Source organism: Anabrus simplex, chromosome 1 (assembly GCF_040414725.1).
Source record: "Anabrus simplex isolate iqAnaSimp1 chromosome 1, ASM4041472v1, whole genome shotgun sequence".
Lineage (NCBI taxonomy): Eukaryota > Metazoa > Arthropoda > Insecta > Orthoptera > Tettigoniidae > Anabrus > Anabrus simplex.
Window position 1 is genome coordinate 896,965,348 of NC_090265.1, and position 21,122 is coordinate 896,986,469.

Genomic DNA, 21,122 nt, shown 5'->3' on the forward strand with positions numbered 1-21,122 from the left:
TCAATAGTGACAGACGGGCAACCGTGCAACAAATCACGGCTCAATTCAACACAGGCCGTGCTAGACACGTCTCCAAGTGGACAATCCGTAGGAACATGGGTTCTATGGGGTATTGGAGCCGGCGCCGCACACACGGGTGCCACTGTTAACCCAACGTCATCTAGCACAACGACGCGCATTTGTCGCCAGTCACCAGGGAATGACACTGGAACAATGGCATAACGTGATATGGTCGGACGAATCACGATTTCAACTGCACCATGCCGATGGGAGGCATCGTGTATGCCGTAGACCACATGAAGCGATGGATCCCGCCTGCCTCGAAGGTGTTGGTCCAGGGCGCTGGTGTCTCTGTTATGGTCTGGGGTGCATTTTCCTGGTATGGAATGGGCCCCTAGTTGTTCTGGAAGAGACTTTGAATGGTACGCGGTATGTTGAGCTGCTCGGAGACCATCTCCACCCATTTTTGGCCTTCCAGCGCCCGGGCGGTTTTGCGGTGATTCAAGATGATAACGCACCGCCACATCGCTCCCACGTCGCCCGGGAATGGTTCCAGGAACATGCAGCGGAGGTCCAACGGCTGCTATGGCCACCCAGGAGCCCCGATATGAACCCTATCGAGTATATCTGGGATGTCCTGGAACGCAGGCTACGTGCCATGGATCCTACACCCACGAACAGACCAGCATTGGCGGCCGCTATGCAAACGATTTGGTGTCAGCTGCATCCAGAGGACTACAGGGACTCGTCGACTCAATTCCACGGCGTCTCACTGCAGTTCGCAGGGCCAGAGGAGGCCCCACACGCTATTAGGTGACTACCCATGACATTTGCTAAGTCAGTGTATATTTCCGTTGTAAAAGGTCTGCTAGTACTCGACCATTAAATGAGGATTTCAGGGAAGATAACTTGTTCAGTCCTAGTTCAACAGCCATGTGATTGAATTAATAAGTACCAATTGAAAAATACAGCATTTGTATATTTCTACGCGCAGGATAATCCTGATAAAATATGGTAAATTGAAAACGATCTTTTATCAATATTGTCATTGTAACTGATGAAATCTTAAAACCGTTGCACTCTACAATCCAGTTTTGGAGTTTTAACACTATTGGAACTCTGACATCTAAATTATTACAGCACATTCTGAACATATTAGGATAAGGAAGGTTACTAATCAAACACTCCCATTTTGTCAAAGTGAGGTAACATCTGCTGCAAAGCTTCTCTGAAACGAGGATTGTTTAGAGCTTTGTCCCATGGAGACCTCTCTTTGTTGCTCAAATCTTCCTCCGTTAGCGTACCCGTATCTGGAGATTCTTCAGCATCCGCTACAACCATGGGGAGGACAGTGGTAGCTGCAAATAATCCGTATAACGCTACTCTCTTCATTTCATTCTTCAAGTCTTGGAAACTGAACACGTCCGTGTTACAGCCTAGAGCCGCAAGAGTCTCACAGAGCTGTGTGTGGTATATTTTCAGCACTTCATCCAAATGTGAAGCTTTCACCTCCTTCTGGGAACTAGTGTAAAGGAAATACGTTAAATCCATGGCAGGTGATCCTAAGAAAGATAACTGGAAGTCAACGAAGCGCACGTCAGTAGGTTCCCCCATCGACGAGTATTTAAATAGATAATTATTAATCCAACAGTCTCCATGAGTTAAGACGTGAAATCCACCAGGTTGGGGCGAACAAATATCCACCAATGTGTTGATATATTCAGGTATGAGTTTTTCAAGTTTAGCTGCATAGGTTTCAAATCCAGTCCAGTTCTTAATGGATCTCGTCAGAGCCTTCATTCGCGCAGGTAGTAATTTCTCCAAATTCTGTTGGTTGTTTCTACCGAACGAAACACAATCATACTGACTTAATATGTCTGGATGGTGCTTATGAAGAGCTCCTGACATACCATGTAGATGAGCTAGACTTCTCACCACAATATAACAATGCTGAAGATCTAACATCGCTTTCCTATTGGCCATTCTGAATCCTTGATGTTTCAGATCTTCCATGACAACAGTATTTGGGCGTGAAATTTTAAAAACGTTAGGAAAAATGTATGGAATTTGATCATGTTGACATCTTTCCTCTGCAAACCTATATATTGCTGGCAAAGCGGATTGATAAATACTTAATTCTCTATCAAATACTCCCAAATCACTGATATACTTTCTGAAAAATTCACCATCAGGATAGCCTTTAATAATGAAGTGGTTGTTTTCAATATTTCCATTATCACTCCGCTTGTATTGGACTTCGACACGATATAATTTACTGAGATAGTTTTCACCCTTGCCGACTGCAAACTGAATATCCTTATTGACAATGGATATTTCTTGAGCAGGATGAATGGTTTGAAGAACTTCCTGAAGAAAGATGTCTGTAATCCAACTGCCATCATCCCTCTCAACGATGTCGTTAGATCTGGAATAGAAATAAAATGATATTAGTACAAACAGAGCATCAGTACTTTTATTTAAACAATTGGCTTCACAAGTTCACTACTCTTGGATTACATACTATAGACCAGTGTTTCTTAAACTAATTAGTATGGGAACCCCCTTTTCTTGGACGAGCATTCCTACGGACCCTTTCAGAGATATAATTGGAATCAAGGCCAAGTCGAATTTTGAATGAATATTAAGTGAACATGAATAATGTATACCTGATTATATTATAGTCCCAAACATTGAACAAGTATTTATTTTTATTTATTTATTGTACTCTTGATAATTAGCCACAAGATTGAACACTCTTATGTTGATTTGCAATTTGTCTTTTGCTGAGTGGTTGTTTCACATTTAAATGGCTTCCTAACAGTTGAGCAACTGGAGTCTACGTATCGACCTGTCGCTGTTGAATAAATCTCCAGATGTTAACAGGGTGACCAACAATCATTCAGTAAATTGAGAGTGAAAACCTTCCACTACATTGTTTATTTGTTGCCGCCGACTGAGTACGAGTTACAATTAAACCCGTTACCTCGTCCCGAGGTGGCGCAGTTATCACCAGGCAGACCACCAATGCAGGTGAGCTGCTTGTGCCATTTTAACAATGTACCAGCCCTCCTTCCATTACTAAATCTCTGGCAGTACCGGAAATAGAACCTAGGACTCCATTTAATAGCGCTAACTTTTACGCTACGGAGGCGGACAGTACGGGTTCTTATACACTCATTTTATCTGGGGCGAATCTTGATGGGAGGGTGCGCATTCATTCTATTGCAGAACGTCCGTAAATATATGTTGCTTCAACATAAGCTGAAGGTTCTAGAATTTTAATAGTAGTGTTATTGGCTTCATGTACCACTAACTACTTCTACTGGTTTTCAGAGACGTGAGTTACCTACTGGAAATTTGATAAAACAATTAGCTACGTGGAAACGACACAGAAAGGAACGTGATTGTTGCGGGTGATGTTAATTTATCAAATGCCAATTGCGAAGGTAATGCAAATGACAGGAAACATGACCAACAAATAGTAAATAAGTTAATCTGGGTAGAACATCTCAATTAGAAAGTGATGGAACCAACTAGAGGGAAGAATATTCTGGACGTGGTGCTGGTAAAACCAGGTGAGCTCCATAGTGAAACTGAAACGGTAGTTGGTATATCACGAAGTTATTTTCGTCGTAGTTAAAAATATGTTCGAAAGAATGGAAGGTTGTAAAAGTAGGATAGTTAGGCAGTACCATATGATTGATAGGTCGGACCTGAGGGAGATTTTAAAAAGTAATTATGAAGGGTGGGGAATGGTAAATAAAATATAAACACTCTATGGGGTTTTAAAGCTATTGTTGAGAATTTTTAAAACAGATTTATACCTTTAAATTTGGTAAGGACAGGTAAAATTCTATATATTATAATAAAGAAATCAAGAGACTAAGAAGGATGTGGAGGTTGGAAGAAAATAGAGTTAGAAATGTTTGTGGAAGTGAAGAGAAATTGTAATAATTTAGTAGAAAGTGAACCAGGCAAAGAAAGCAGCTAAGTATAAACTTAGCCCAGTTGGCAGTCCGTGCGAGTTTCAGTGAAAAAATGGAACTGTTTATATAGGTACTTCAAAGCAGAAACAGTTTCCGGGTAGGATATTCCTAGAATCATTAATGTACAAGGGGAGTGTGTATGTGAGGTTATACAGAGGGCAGAAGTATTCAGTCAACAGTGTGTAAAGATTGTTGGTTACAAGGCTAATGTCCAGATAGAGGAGGTGACTAAGTAATGAAATTTACCTATGATAACAAAGACACTTACAATAAGATATAAATTTAAAAACTAGTAAAGCAGCTGGAATTGATCGAATTTTGGGAATTTATTAAAGGTAATTGGTTGGGATATAGTACCATATCTGAAGTACTCATATGCTTACCATTTGCATGAGGGAACTATTCCAATTTAACGGAAAGTTGCAATTATAGCCCCTGTGTACAAAGGGAGGGTAATAAATATAAAGCGGAAAATTACAGGCCAGCCAGTTTGACGCGTGTTGCATGTAAGCTTTGGAAAAGCATTATTTCTTATCCTAATAGATATGTTTCTGAAATTACAAACTGGTTTGCTAGAAGATATTTCGGGTTTAGTAGAAATTATTTCAGTGAAGCTCATCTTGTAGGATTCATAGCAGGTACTTTAGATTTAGTAGGTAAATTGGATTGTATCGCTTTTGACCTATCCGGGGCTTTTGATAGGATAGATCATGGGAGATTGCTGACGAAAGTAAGATCAAATTTTGACTAGGCAATGTAGTGACTGAATGGCAGGCTATATTTCTGAAGAAGAGGACTCAGAGGATTAGAGTAGGTGATCCTGATCTTGTAATTAGAGGAAAGAACAAGCTTAGCTCAAGCCGAGGAAATTGCTTATATTTCCAAACGCCATGTGAAGATGTTGCTGGCTGGCCGGTAAGTGTACTCGCTAGGAAGTGAGGACGCCCAGCGGTTCACAAGGTTTAAGTCATAACGAGCTCAAATATCTTGGGCCACATTGGTGACGAATCCAGAATACCTATGTTCAGTTCATTGCGGTTAGGTGGTCTTTGAAAATGGATATTCAAAGTGAAGCCGAGAGTAAAATAAAAAATGAATAGAATGCATTGAAAGAAAATAAACCTGGAAAGAATGAAGTATGCGAACGATTCTATATTGTTATTTATAACAAGAGAGAAAAAAACAGAATTTGTGCAATATAAAATAGGAGAGTGCCTCTTTCGAAACTCAAATAGCTGCACATTAGCAAGGCATTATTGCACTCGATCTCGTTCTAGCTCTGTGTTGTTTGAGTCATCAGTCCATAGACTGGTTTGATGCAGCTCTCCATGCCACCCTATCCTGTGCTAACCTTTTCATTTCTACGTAGCTATTGCATCCTACATCTGCTCTAATCTGTTTGTCATATTCATACCTTGGTCTACCCCTACCGTTCTTGCCACCTACACTTCCTTCAAAAACCAACTGAACAAGTCCTGGGTGTCTTAAGATGTGTCCTATCATTCTATCTCTTCTTCTCGTCAAATTTAGCCAAATCGATCTCCTCTCACCAATTCGATTCAGTATCTCTTCATTCGTGATTCGATCTATCCATCTCACCTTCAGCATTCTTCTGCAACACCACATTTCAAAAGCTTCTATTCTCTTTCTTTCTGAGCTAGTTATCGTCCATGTTTCACTTCCATACAATGCAACGCTCCACACAAAAGTCTTCAAAAACATCTTTCTAATTCCGATATCAATGTTTGAAGTGAGCAAATTTCTTTTCTTAATAAAGCTCTTCCTTGCTTGTGCTAGTCTGCATTTTATGTCCTCCTTACTTCTGCCATCGTTGGTTATTTTACTACCCAAATAACAATATTCATCTACTTCCTTTAAGACTTCGTTTCCTAATCTAATATTCCCTACATCACCTGCCTTCGTTCGACTGCACTCCATTACTTTTGTTTTGGACTTATTTATTTTCATCTTGTACTCCTTACCTAAGACTTCATCCATACCATTCAGCAACTTCTCGAGATCTTCTGCAGTCTCAGATAAAATAACAATATCATCGGCAAATCTCAAGGTTTTGATTTCCTCTCCTTGGACTGTGATTCCCTTTCCAAATTTCTCTTTGATTTCCTTTACTGCCTGTTCTATGTAAACATTGAAAAGGAGAGGGGACAAACTGCAGCCTTGCCTCACTCCTTTCTGGATTGCTGCTTCTTTTTCAAAGCCCTCGATTCTTATCACTGCAGGCTGATTTTTATACAGGTTGTAGATAATTCTTCGTTCTCGGTATCTGATCCCTATCATCTTCAGAATCATAAATAGCCTGGTCCAATCAACATTATCGAATGCCTTTTCTAGATCTACGAATGCCATGTACGTTGGCTTGTCCTTCTTGATTCGATCCTCTAAGATCAGACGCAAAGTCAGGATTGCTTCACGTGTTCCTACATTTCTTCTGAAGCCAAATTGATCTTCCCCCAACTCAGCTTCAACTTGTTTTTCCATTCTTCTGTAAATAATACGTGTTAAAATTTTGCAGGCATGAGATACTAAACTAATAGTGCGGTAGTTTTCACACCTGTCAGCACCGGCTTTCTTGGGAATAGGTATAACAACATTCTGCTGAAAATCGGATGGGACTTCTCCTGTCTCATACATCTTGCACACTAAATGAAATAACCTTACCATGCTGGTTTCTCCTAAGGCAGTCAGTAATTCAGCGGGAATATCATCAATTCCAGGTGCCTTGTTCCTATTTAGGTCACTCACAGCTCTGTCAAACTCTGACCTCAAAATTGGGTCTCCCATTTCATCAGCATCAACAGCCTCTTCATGTTCCAAAACGAAATTATCTACATCGTTACCTTGATACAACTGTTGGATATGCTCCTGCCATCTTTCTGCTTTGTCTTCTTTCCCTAGAAGTGGCTTTCCATCTGAGCTCTTAATATTCATGCACCTAGATTTCCTTTCTCCAAAGGTTTCCTTGATTTTCCTGTATGCAGCATCTACCTTTCCCAGGACCATACAGCCTTCGACATCCTTGCACTTCTCCTTCAGCCATTCTTCCTTAGCTACCTTGCACTTTCTATCCACTTCATTCTTTAATCGCCTGTATTCTTTTCTGCCCTCTTCATTTCTAGCGTTCTTGTATTTTCGTCGTTCATCAATCAGGTCTAGTATCTCCTGAGTTATCCACTGATTCTTAGTTGATCTTTTCTTCCTTCCTAACATTTCTTCAGCAGCCCTCCTGACTTCATTTTTCATGACTCTCCACTCTTCCTCTACTGTGTTTCCTTCGGCCTTTTCATTTAGTCCTTGTGCAACATGTTCCTTGAAACAATCCATCACACTCTTTTCTTTCAACTTGTCTAGATTCCATCTTTTTGCATTCTTTCCTTTCTTCAATTTCTTCAATTTCAGATGGCATTTCATGACCAACAAGTTGTGGTCAGAGTCCACGTCTGCTCCTGGGAAAGTTTTGCAATCCAACACCTGGTTTCTGAATCTCTGCCTAATCATAATGAAGTCTATTTGATACCTTCCAGTGTCTCCAGGTCTCGTCCACGTATACAGCCGTCGTTTGTGGTGTTTGAACCAAGTATTGGCGAGGACTAAATTATGGTCAGTGCAGAATTCAACCAGCCGACTTCCTCTTTCGTTCCTTTGTCCCAATCCAAATTCTCCTACTGTGCTACCTTCTCTTCCTTGGCCTACCACTGCGTTCCAGTCTCCCATCACAATTAGATTCTCGTCACCTTTGACATATTGTATTAAATCTTCTACCTCCTCATATATTCTTTCAATTTCTTCTTCATCCGCTGAACTAGTAGGCATATAGACCTGCACTATTGTGGTGGGCATTGGTTTGGTGTCTATCTTGGCGACAATAATTCTTTCACTATGCTGGTCGTAGTAGCTTATCCGCTGCCCTATTTTCTTATTCATTATTAAACCAACTCCTGCATTACCCCTGTTTGATTTCGTGTTGATAATTCGGTAGTCGCCTGACCAAAAATCCTGTTCTTCCTGCCAACGTACTTCACTTATACCAACTACATCTAACTTTAGCCTATCTATCTCCCTTTTCAGATTCTCTAACCTACCACAACGATTCAAACTTCTAACATTCCACGCTCCGACTCGCAGAATGTCAGTATCCATCTTCCTGATGATCGCCCCCTCTCGTGTAGTCCCCACCCGGAGATCCGAATGGGGGACTAGTTTACCTCCGGAATATTTTACCCGGGAGGAAGCCATCATCAGTACATCATTCATACAGAGCGAGCTGCATGTCCTCGGGAGGTGGTTACGGCTGTAGTTTCCCGTTGCTTTCAGCCGTGTAGCAGTATCAACACAGCTAAGCCATGTTGAGTATTATTACAAGGCCGTAACAGTCAATCATCTAGACTGCCGCCCTTGCAACTACCGAAAGGCTGCTACCCCCCTTTCGATAGCTCTATAAAACATGAAATAACGGAGGCTTCTGTTAAAATATGAGCGTTAGAGTTTCAACTCGTACCTCAAGAATTAATGTAGAAAATGACTTTGGTAAAATAAAAGCTACCGCACCAAACGACTCTTTCTCGGCAAAGTCATGGAGTGTCCGATGGTATTCATCGCTTCATAACACCGGATATTCGTGACGGAATGCAGTGTTATTCATGTGCTGTAACTACAGACATGTGTACTGATGATTACAAAAATCATCGTATTATTTCCCGTGCACTTCACTACAATAATGGGTGGGCAATGTAAAACAGAGTTGTTTTAACCTGCCTTCTCCCCAATACTCCGAAGTCTGATGAAAACATCATGAAACAATTTACCACCCCAATGTGCTGCGTTAGGAATTTAGTTCCAGATTTACAAAGGCCTCCCCTGCGAATCATGTGATCTTGCCGCGGTGGGGAGGCTTGCGTGTCCCAATGAAGCAGATAGCCGAGCCGCAGGTGCAACCATATCGGATGGGTATCTATTGGGAGACCAGACTAAGGAATGGTTCATCGAAAGTGGGGTAGCAGCCTTTCGGAAGTTGCAAGGGCGGCAGTCTGGATGATTGACTGATATAGCCTTGTTATAATACTCAACATGGTTTAGCTGTGTTGATCCTGCTACACGGCTGAAATCAACGGGAAACTATAGCCGTAACTAACTCCCGAGGACATGCAGCTCTCTCTGTATGAATGATGTACTGATGATGGCCTCCTCCCGGGTAAAATATTCCGGAGGTAAGCTAGTCCCCCATTCGGATCTCCGGGTGGGGACTACACGAGAGGGGGCGATCATCAGGAAGATGGATACTGACATTCTGCGAGTCGGAACGTGGAATGTTAGAAGTTTGAATCCTTGTGGTAGATTAGAGAATCTGAAAAGGGAGATGGATATACTAAAGTTAGATGTAGTTGGTATAGGTGAAGTACGTTGGCAGGAAGAACAGGATTTTTGGTCAGGCGACTACCGAATTACCAACACAAAATCAAACAGGGGAAATGCAGGAGTTGGTTTAATAATGAATAAGAAAATAGTGCAACGGGTAAGCTACTACGACCAGCATAGTGAAAGAATTATTGTTGTCAAGATAGACACCAAACCAATGCCCACCACAGTAGTGCAGGTCTATATGCCTACTAGTTCAGCGGATGAAGAAGAAATTGAAAGAATATATGAGGAGGTAGAAGATTTAATACAATATGTCAAAGGTGACGAGAATCTAATTGTGATGGGAGACTGGAATTCAGTAGTAGGCCAAGGAAGAGAAGATAATACAGTAGGAGAATTCGGATTGGGACAAAGGAACGAAAGAGGGAGTCGGCTGGTTGAATTCTGCACTGATCATAATTTAGTCCTTGCCAATACTTGGTTCAAACACCACAAACGACGGCTTTATACGTGGACGAGACCTGGAGACACTGGAAGGTATCAAATAGACTTCATGATGATTAAGCAGAGATTCAGAAACCAGGTGTTGGATTGCAAAACTTTCCCGGGAGCAGACGTGGACTCTGGCCACAACTTGTTGGTCATGAAATGCCATCTGAAGTTGAAGAAATTGAAGAAAGGAAAGAAAGCAAAAAGATGGGATCTAGACAAGTTGAAACAAAAGAGTGTGAGGGATTGTTTCAAGGAACATGTTGTAAAAGGACTAAATGAAAAGGCTGAAGGAAACACAATAGAGGAAGAGTGGATAGTCATGAAAAATGAAGTCAGTAGGGCTGCTGAAGAAATGTCAGGAAGGAAGAAAAGATCAACTAAGAATCAATGGATAACTCAGGAGATACTGGACCTGATTGGTGAACGACGAAAATACAAGAACGCTAGAGATGTAGAGGGCAGAAAAGAATACAGGCGATTAAAGAATGAAGTGAATAGAAAGTGCAAGGTAGCTAAGGAAGACTGGCTGAAGGAGAAGTGCAAGAATGTCGAAGGTTGTATGGTGCTAGGAAAGGTAGATGCTGCATACAGGAAAATCAAGGAAACCTTTGGAGAAAGGAAATCTAGGTGTATGAATACTAAGAGCTCAGATGGAAAGCCACTTCTAGGGAATGAAGACAATGCTGAAAGATGGCAGGAACATATCCAACAGTTGTATGAAGGTAAAGATGTAGATAATTCTGTTCTGGAACATGAAGAGGCTGTTGATGCTGATGAAATGGGAGACCCAATTTTGAGGTCAGAGTTTGACAGAGCTGTGAGTGACCTCAATAGGAACAAGGCACCTGGAATTGATGACATTCCCTCTGAATTACTGACTGCCTTAGGAGAAACCAGCATGGCAAGGTTATTCCATTTAGTGTGTAAGATGTATGAGACAGGAGAAGTCCCATCCGATTTTCAGCAGAATGTTGTTTTACCTATTCCCAAGAAAGCCCGTGCTGACAAGTGTGAAAACTACCGCACCATTAGTTTAGTATCTATTGCCTGCAAAATTTTAACACGTATTATTTACAGAGGAATGGAAAAAGAAGTTGAAACTGAGTTGGTAGAAGATCAATTTGGCTTCGGAAGAAATGTAGGAACACGTGAATCAATCCTGACTTTACGTCACATCTTAGAGGATCGAATCAAGGAGGACAAGCCCACGTACATGGCATTCGTAGATCTAGAAACGGAATTCGATAATGTTGATTGGACGAAGCTATTTAAGATTCTGAAGGTGACTGGGAACAGATACCGAGAACGAAGAATTATCTATAATCTGTATAAAAATCAGTCTGCAGTGATAAGAATCGAGGGCTTTGAAAAAGAAGCAGCAATCCAGAAAGGAGTGAGGTAAGGCTGCAGTTTGTCCCCCCTCCTTTTCAATGTTTACCTAGAACAGGCAGTAAAGGGAATCAAAGAGGAATTTGGAAAGGGAATCACAATCCAAGGAGAGGAAATCAAAACCTTGAGATTTGTCGATGATATTGTTATTTTATCTGAGACTGCAGAACATCTCGAGAAGCTGCTGAATGGTATGGACGAAGTCTTGGGTAAGGAATACAAGATGAAAATAAATAAGTCCAAAACAAAAGTAATGGAGTGCAGTCGAACGAAGGCAGGTGATGCAGGAAATGTTAAATTAGGAAATTAAGTTAAAGGAAGTAGATGAATATTGTTACTTGGGTAGTAAAATAACTAACGATGGCAGAAGTAAGAAGGACATAAAATGCTGATTAGCACAAGCGAGGAAGGGGTTTCTTAAGAAAAGAAATGTGCTCACTTCAAACATTGATATAGAAATTAGAAATGTTTTTGAAGACTTTCGTATGGTGCGTGGCATTGCATGGAAGTGAAACATGGACGATAACTAGCTCAGAGAGAAAGAGAATAGAAGCTTTTGAAATGTGGTGTTACAGAAGAATGCTGAAGGTGAGATGGATAGATCGAATCACAAATGAAGAGTACTGAATCGAATTGGCGAGAGGAGATATATCTGGCTAAATTTGACGAGAAGAAGAGATAGAATGATAGCACACATCTTAAGACACCCAGGACTTGTTCAGTTGGTTTTTGAAGGAAGTGTAGGTAGTAAGAACGGTAGGGGTATGACAAGCAGATTAGAGCAGATGTAGGATGCAGTAGTTACGTAGAAATGGAAAGGTTAGCACAGGATAGGGTGGCATGGAGAGCTGCATCAAACAAGTCTAAGGACTGATGACTCCAACAACAACATTTACAAAGGGTTACGATTGTAAAATATTAAGGTGCAATATTAGGGAGGCCTTAACGATTCACGGAGGCTTTAGGCGAGTACCTTGTGTAGGGCATTGTTTAAGTACAGTTTTGCGGCACACATTCCAAGGTAATTTTCTTAATTCGCAGGCACAGGACGTACAATACATAATCAAAGAAACACAGAAAGCTGTGGCCCATTTCAATAGTACAGGTTTAGATAGTCATGTCGAACATACTCTGTATCAGGATGTAGAAATAAGAAGTAATCCTAGGCTAATCATGCTAAAATCTGTACATAACCATCACTCCATGGCTAAACGGTTAGCGTGCTGGCCTTTGGTCACAGGGGTCCCGGGTTCGAATCCCGGCAGGGTCGGTAATTTTAACCATCATTGGTTAATTTCTCTGGCACGGGGGCTGGGTGTATGTGTTGTCTTCATCATCATTTCATCCTCATCACGACGCGCAGGTCACCCACGGGAGTCAAACCAAAAAAGGACCGGCAACTGGCGAGCCGAACATGTCCTCGGACACTCCCGGCACTAAAAGCCATACGCCATTTCATGTTGAGCCTTCAAAAAAGAGAAAGTAGAATAGGTGAGAAATAAATTAGAAGCAGGCAATAAAAAACTCTTGAATGGCCTGCTTTGCTGCCTAGAACTTGTCAAAGAGGTCACGGATGATTTAGGAGAGGGGGTATAAATCTTTGCTAGGACCCCAGTTAGAGTATGGTTCCAGTGTATGGGATTCTCATCAGGACTACGTGATACGAGAACTGGAAAATATTCAAAGGAGAGCAGCACGATTTGTTCTGGGTGTTTTCCGACAAAGGAATAGTGTTACGAGAATGTTGCAAACTTTGGCCTGGGAAGACTTGGGAGTCAGGAGACAAGATTCTCAACTATGTGGTATGTTTCGAGCTGTCAGCGGAGAGATGACGTGGAATGACATTAGTAGCTTCAGCGGAGCTTTAAACAGTAGGAAAGATCACAATATGAAGATAAAGTTAGATTTCAAGAGGACGAATTGGGGCAAATATTCATTTAAAGGACGAGAAGTAAGGGATTGGAATAAATTATATAAATTCCAAATACCTATTCCCAAATCTGTAACATCTTCAGTTGTTAATATATACATAAGTATCCCCATAAAAAGATTTCAATCCCTTGATCAGTCCTTCCCGCACCCCAGCCCCCATTTAAGTGTATTTTCCGAAAACTAAAATATATGTTTATTTTTAAAGGAGATTCTAAATACCAATTTTCTCCTCTGTAACATCTTCAGTTTTTAAGATATAAGTATTCTCATTAAAATAATTCAACTATTTTTCACTTTTTTTTCACCAAATCCCCACCCCCCGCCGTTAAGTACCTTCTACGAAAACAAAAAGGTACATGTTCCTCTATTTTTAAAGGACTTTTCAAATACCAAGTATCTTGTCTCTAACATGTTAATTTTTTTACATATAATGTAAATATACCGGCACTCATATTAAAAATTCACACGCTCTTCCAATTCCTTTCAGCCCCTTAACTGGATTTTTCGAAAACAAAAAATACGTGTTTCATTTTTTAAAAGAAGATTCCAAATACCCGTATTCATGTCTGTACGTATGTAACACCTTCAGTTATTGAGATAAATGTATACTCACAAACATAATTCAACTTCTTCTTCTTAAATGGACTTTACAAAGATAAAAAATACGTGTTTCTTTATTTTGAAAGGAAATTTAAAATATCAACTTTCACGTCTGTAACAGATTTTTAAGATAAAGTATCCTCATAAGCATATTTCAACTCCTTATTTAATTATTTTCAACCCCACACTCCTTACGTCGATTTTCCGAAAAAACTAATACATGTTTCTTTATTTAAAAAAAAGATAACAAATACTAATTTTCACGTCTGTAACATCTTCATTTTTTGAGACATAAGTATCCTCATAAACGTTATTTAACTCCGTTTTCATCCCCCTTCCTACCCGTTAAGCTAATACCCCCTCCCCAAAAGTGTGTGTTTCTTTCTTTTTAAAAGGAGATTCCAAATACCAAATTTTCACGTCTTTAATATCTTTAGTTTTTGAGATATAAGTTTCCTCATACAATGAATTCAACTAATTTTTCAATTCATTAACCCCCTTAAGTGGATTTTCCGAAGGCAAAAGAACACGTGTTTCTTTACCTTGAAAGAAGATTCCAAATACAAATGTCATGCCTATAACGTCTTCAGTTTTTGTGATATAAGTATCCTCATAAAAAGAATTCAAATCCTTTTCCACCCCAGTCCGTTAAAATGATTCTCCCCTCCACAAGTGCGTGTTTCTTTATTTTTCAAGGAGATTCAAAATATCAATTTCCACGTCTGTAACCTTCAGTCTTGAGATATAAGTTTCTTCAGAGAAAGAACTCAATTTTTTCACTTCCTTTCACACTCCCCAGTAGAGTGAATTTTCCAAAATTAAACAGTACCCGTTTCTTTAAAATAGCTTACAAATACGAATATCACGACTGTAACATTTTCAGTTTTTGAGAGATATGTATCCTCGTAAAAGGAATTCATCTCCGTTTTCATCCCCCGCCCCCCGCAAATACGTGTTTCTTTCTTTTTAAAGGAGATTCCAAATACCAGTTTTCACGTTTGTAACATCTTAATTTTTTTGCTATATACTGTATATTCATACAAATAAATGAACTAATTTTTCAGTTCTTTCACACACACACACGCACACACACCTCGTTAAGGGTTTTACCGAAAACAAAAGAATGAGTGTTTCCTTATTTTTCAAGGAGATTCCAAATACCAATTTCCACGTCTGTAACCTTCAGTTTTGAGATATAAGTTTCTCCAGAAAAAAACTCATTTTCTTACTTCCTTTCACACTCCCCACTTGAGTGAATTTTCCAAAAATAAACAGTACCCGTTTCTTTAAAAGAGCTTCCAAATACGAATATCACGACTGTAACATTTTCAGTTTTTGAGAGATATGCATCTTCGTAAAAGGAATTCATCTCCGTTATCATCCCCCCTACCAAGTTCATTCCCCCTCCCCCAAAAATGCGTGTTCTTTATTTTTAAAGGAGATTCCAAATACCAGTTTTCACGTTTGTAAATCTTAATTTTTTTGCTATATATATATTCATACAAACAAAAAAATAAGTGTTTCCTTATTTTTAAAGGAGATTCCAAATACCAATTTTCACGTCTGCAACATGTTTAAGTTTTTTAGATATACTGTAGAAATGCTAATTTTAAACACTCACCCCCTTTCTTAGTTCCTTTTAAGTGGATTTTTCGAAAAAATATTTATATGTCTTTATTTTTACAGGAGATTCTAAATACCAGTTTTCAAATCTGTAATATGTTACCTGTCTGAGATAATTTTCAGATTAGTCTTTTTTAAAATTCACCCCCTTTGTCACTCCTGTTTAACCCCTATTCATCGGATTATCCAAAAACACAAAAATACGTGTTTCTTTATTTTCAAAGCAGATTCCAAATACCAATTTTCATGTCTGTAACATCTTCAGTTTTTGATATATAAGTCTCCTCATAAAAGGTGTTCAACACATTTCCCCCCATTTTTACCCCCCTTAATGGGATTTTCCGAAAACCAAAAGTATGTCTTTCTTTATTTTTAAAGGAGATTCCAAATACTAATTTTTACGTCTGTAAACTTTTAAGTTTTTGAGATATAGATATCCTCATTTTTAATATTCACCCCCCTTTTCACCCCCTTAGCGCCGGAATATCCAAAAATTCTCCCTTAGTGAGCACTTACATCCTAATATAAATGTATCCCCAAAATTTCATTTCTTTATGTCCAGTAGTTTTCGCTTGGCGATGATGAATCAGTCAGTCAGTCAGTCAGTCAGTCAGTCAGGACATGTTATTTTATATATATAGATAAAAACCTGTAAGAATTATTATAGACATTTAACCTTATCCTATTGAGTTTAACTGTGCAGATATGCCATAACCTTCATGAGCGTGAAGTGCTTATATTGTATGCAACACGGTCGCCAGTAGTCTTCCAAAACAGATTCATCGGACGATGAGAGTTTTGTAATGGAAAACAGTGTTTCATTTTAACGATTTTTGCTGTGGATTCAGTTATAATAAGAAAAGAATGAGTGAAAGGATATTTTACTGAGAGAAAAAGATAGAGAATAAACACGTATTTTTTGTTATCTACTCAAACAATCAAACGTAAGGATCTGTGTGGTATATACTTGAAAGTTAAATAAAATTACTTCATGTATTAATTTAAGAAAACGGCTTATTTAAAGGTTGTAGGTAATTCATGTAACACTTTAAGATTATCTCAATGTAACAACGAGCTTTTATTCTGGAGATACACAGATCCTAAAGTTTGATTGTCTGAAGATTAATGGAGTTATTTTTCCAGGATGTAATAAAAAGACAAAGGCATCATTCGGAAATACCGAAAGAAATATTTCAGTTGTTTGAATAGATTAGGATAAATACGTTTGTAGTCTCCATCTTCTTCTCTCAGTAAAATATCCATTCACTCATTCTTTCCTCATTACAACTGATTCCATTAAAAACTCTCGTCGTCCGATGAATCTACTTTGGAAGCCTTTACGAGACCGTGGTGCACACAGTATAAGCACTTCACGCACATGCAAGCCACTTGTGCAAACTCGCATCACCAGTTACTCGCGCAAGCGTGCATCCAATGTAAACGAACCCTTACGTCCCGATCGGACGGACGAATGACCATCAACAACGTCATATGCCCTCACAAGATAACAACACTGCTGAGAAGTTTGAAATTGCATATTGGCTTTTGGCGCGCATAATGTTATTGTAATTATTATTGCTGTGTCACCTAACAGTTCTTAGAAAGATGAGATAGCATTACGTCGTTTCTTCAATAACACCTTGTTGATTTACATTTTACTTCTCATTATTGACCTGCGATAAGAAAAATGATCCTTTTATCATATAAGAGTTAAAGTGAAAAGGAAGCTTATCGTAAACATGCCTGAATTCTTTACTCATTATTGACGTTAGAAATATATTCCTAGCCGGGCTGAGTCGCTCAGGCGAATGAGGCGCTGGCCTTCTGACCACAACTTGGCAGGTTCGATCCTGGCTCAGTCCGGTGGTATTTGAAGATGCTCAAATACGTCAGCCTCGTGTCGGTATATTTACTGGTATGTAAAAGAACTCCTGCGGGACTAAATTCCGGCACCTAGGTGTCTCCGAAAACCGTAAAAGTAGTTAGTGGGATGTAAAGCAAATAACATTGTTACTATTTATTAAATTTATTTTTCGGGTCACCAGCAAATAAACTACGCCGGTTGTGTAACTACAGGGTTATTAATAAGCGCTTAAAACGGGTTGCTTTTAATACTCTCTTCTTCCTGTTTGGTGATACTTACAAATATGCAGTAAGTTTATAAACATACAGTATCTGTGGCAGAATTCCTACCCTCTCAGTAGAAGCTAAATATGGCCTCTTACTGCCCTGCAGTCGAAAGTTTTGACACTTAGATGCAGTACCTCTGGATGTACAGTATATTGTTGATTTCCATGACAGTATTCTTCTTCAGATCTCCAATTGTTCTTGGCCAATTGCGATAATCTCCATCTTTAAGGTAACCCAAAATAAATATATGAGATCCGGTGATCTGGGAGGCCATAATGTCTATGAAATGTTTCTACCGGACATCAAATAAACTTTCATTTAGGGCAAGAGACTCATTTGACATGTGGCATAGGAATAAGTCTCCTGAAACTAACGGCGTAATTATGTACGGGAATACTGCCCTAGTCGGGCCCTGACATCTTCCAGCACGTTTTGCAAACAAGATGTCCATGCTTGGCAGTATCGCTTACCAGATAACCTGTTGTTTCCGACTTCCTAAGGCCAATAATTTCTCTCTCTTCCGAGGAATGCGTGCACCATATCTTCGGAACGTCCTTCATGTAGCAGTGATGAATTTCGATATCGAAATGGTGGGAAAAGAGAGAGTAACGCATGGACTATGGCGAAACCACGCGGATTGCTTCACAGAACTGAACTCCCATAGTTCGAATGTCATTTAGAACAAAGACTACATATGCCCTACAGTATGAACAAAAATATAGCACTCGTTTTATGTGGATCTCATAGTATAAGCATCATTACGTCGAGAATAATGTACAAGGAGTGAGATTTTTTTTTTTTTTTTTTTTTTGCTAGTGGCTTTACGTCGCATCGACACATATAGGTCTTATGGCGACGATGAGTGAGAATTTAGAGAATGATGTAATATCATTCTATAATACCCTGCGTGACATACAGGGTGGCCCACTTAAATTTTTCACATCAGATATCTTCGGACTATTTAAGTCATTCCTATTTCCTGACTCTTTACAAGGAAAACGAAGAAATCAGACGAAATTAAGAAAATGTGCTGCACTTGTTTTCCTGAAGCCTGAAGATGTATAAAGTGTGGATGGATTCTAATTAAGAGTCAAGCTCCGCCGGATGTGAAATTTACAGAATTCTTCGATTATTTTGTTGAGCAATGGCTGCTGAATGAGTCTATCTAAGTGGAACTGTTTTAATGTTAGACACAGAACAAACAATAACATTGAAGGGTGGAATTACAAAAACAATAGTAAAATTGGAAGGCCTCAACCAACAATAAGGGATCTCATCACCTGTCTAAAGCTGGAAGCAGAGAATTCAGATCATTCAGTTATGCGGATGGACTTAAATTTGGAAGGAACTAAAAGAGAAAGAAAGTACTGTAACTGGACGAAAGAATTGCTCGAAGCACGAGGACATACAATGAGGATGGCAACTAGGAAAGGTTTTTGGACGTAATGTCATTAGTCCTCAGAATGGGGTAAGCGAAAGTGTCGTTCGTTCAGAAAACGTATGTTGTAAATAAGAGGATATTATTAACAGTATGTATGTAAAATTATGACGAATCTTATAGATGAGAAAGAATTATAAGCCTAAATTAATGCGTAAATAATTAGTTGTAGAAGTTACAAACTTCTTAAAAAGTGCAGGCAGTTATTCTGACAAAGCAAAAAAAAAAGCCGCTAATTATGGGACTAGGTCTTCATTGTTTTAAAGGTCGAGTACGGTTAAACGTACGGGTTCATGCCGTTAACTTCATGTGCCGAGCTACACGGCAGGCCTACCTCGAAAATCAGCGAGATGCTCTAAAAACAAAAGGCCACGCAGTCACGGTTAGCGCTAACAATGAACCTTTACGCACTTGCACAGGTAATAAATGTACAATAGAAATACTTTATTTCACGAAGGCTTATCAGTAGGAAATAGGCACATCGAGACTACTAATGGTGTGTCCACAATCGCGATTGTACGCAATCAAGACTGTTCGCAATCGCGACGACACCGTCTGCCTACTCTGCTCAATTATTTGAGCGTGTCTGATGTTAAGTTCACCTAATTCCAGTCTCACAAATTCGTAACAGAAACAGAAAGTCGAACTCAGGCCAGCCGAGAACACCAAACAACGACATAAGTGAACCGGACTCTGAGAAAAATCCTTAGACTTTATAAACCTAGTTTCGTTGGTGTCGAAAATGTACTCGAGTTGAGCGAGGGAAGTCGACGAGGGAAATTAGAAGTGAAAAAGAGGGTTCAGATATGTGGGAACAGTGCCAGACTAAGTAGTGCCGTGTACAGTATGTCTTACAAATTGAAAGGACGGAGGTTGTTAAAAAGAAAATAAAGGGGCAATATACCAGACACGTAGCTTGGATTAGCTTAGACCAATGGACATCGATTATTAAATGAAGCAAGATAGTCGTTTTGTGTGATTACTGATATCGTGACCACAGCCACGAGTCACCAATTTTACATGAAACCGGAGTCACAAAGACGTGATATTTGTTTCTAAAATTCCGCTGGGATTCGAACCACGGCTGCCTTGCTAAGAAGCCAGGCTAATACCTTCGGGGCCGGAAAGGAACAAGAGTTGACTAAGGAAGGTCCGATAGGAAAGATGAAGGTGCGGAGCCTGACACAAAAAAGTGGAAACATGCCAGACTCAGATAGGGAAACTTAGTCGCCAACCTATGGTCTAGTCAAAACCCCTGGTCCCCTCTTTAGTCGCCCCTTACGACAGGCAATGGTACCGTGGATGTATTCTAGCGCGCCCACCCGCAGGAGGTTAACCAGATGTGGTTAAAATCCCCGGGCCGGTCGAGAATCGAATACACGATCCTCTGTACCGAAGCCACTACAATGGCCATTCAGCCAAAAATTCAGACAAGAGATTGTAAGTGAATTTATGTACTCGCATTACCCGTGGTGGCTCGACTTTATATTTAGCTATACCTCCAGGGAAGTTGAGCTGTGTGCACCTTTCGAACCACATACAATCTTATATTTCTGACAGGGCCAGGAATGGAATCTTGGCCTCCAAGAACGACATCTAATAGCATTAACCGTTTAGTTGCAGAGGTAGACTGGTTAAATAGTTAATATAAACAAATCGCTACTCACGGAGCCATAGTAAGAGGAGAGTACTTTGCTCTGTCCTGTCTTGATTGAGAGAGTCAACTGGTGTTATCTCCACACGGCTGTATCAGGCTTTAAAGGAAATATTTGATGCAAGTCATGTGACCCCCTCCACCTGCAGTTCGTCCTGGTGTGACTTCAATGAATCTGTCGAATACGAAACTGTTGAACATATCATCTGATGAAACCTTGGCGCCGCTTGCTCCTTAATGTTTGAGCACATTCTTCTTGATATTGCAGTATTCCTACTTCAGTCTTCTTTTTCTGAGGTGTATTAGCCGAGAGGCTAAGCTACTGGCTTCTCAGTAAGGCGGGCTCGGTTCAAATCCCGGACAATTCACATGAGATTTTAGAAATGAAAATTTCATAGTCCACGTAAACTGAAGATCCGGTGCTATGATCACGATGTTTTTCTTCTTTTTCATTTTTCGTCTTATTCTCCGTCCATGTGACTCGTGCTTGAAGAAATTATAC

At 39.8% G+C, this 21,122-nt stretch overlaps 1 protein-coding gene across 1 annotated transcript; it reads right to left on the reverse strand.

The window, feature by feature from the left end:
* On the reverse strand, positions 1 to 20,699 carry LOC136874580 (uncharacterized). The gene is made up of 2 exons (XM_067148219.2): positions 20,634 to 20,699; positions 1 to 2,425 (listed from the first exon to the last, which is right to left on the reverse strand). Exons 1-2 carry the CDS (start codon positions 20,639 to 20,641, stop codon positions 1,174 to 1,176), a joined length of 1,260 nt encoding a protein of 419 aa, XP_067004320.2. The 5' UTR covers positions 20,642 to 20,699; the 3' UTR covers positions 1 to 1,173.
* Positions 20,700 to 21,122: the final 423 nt, after the last annotated feature.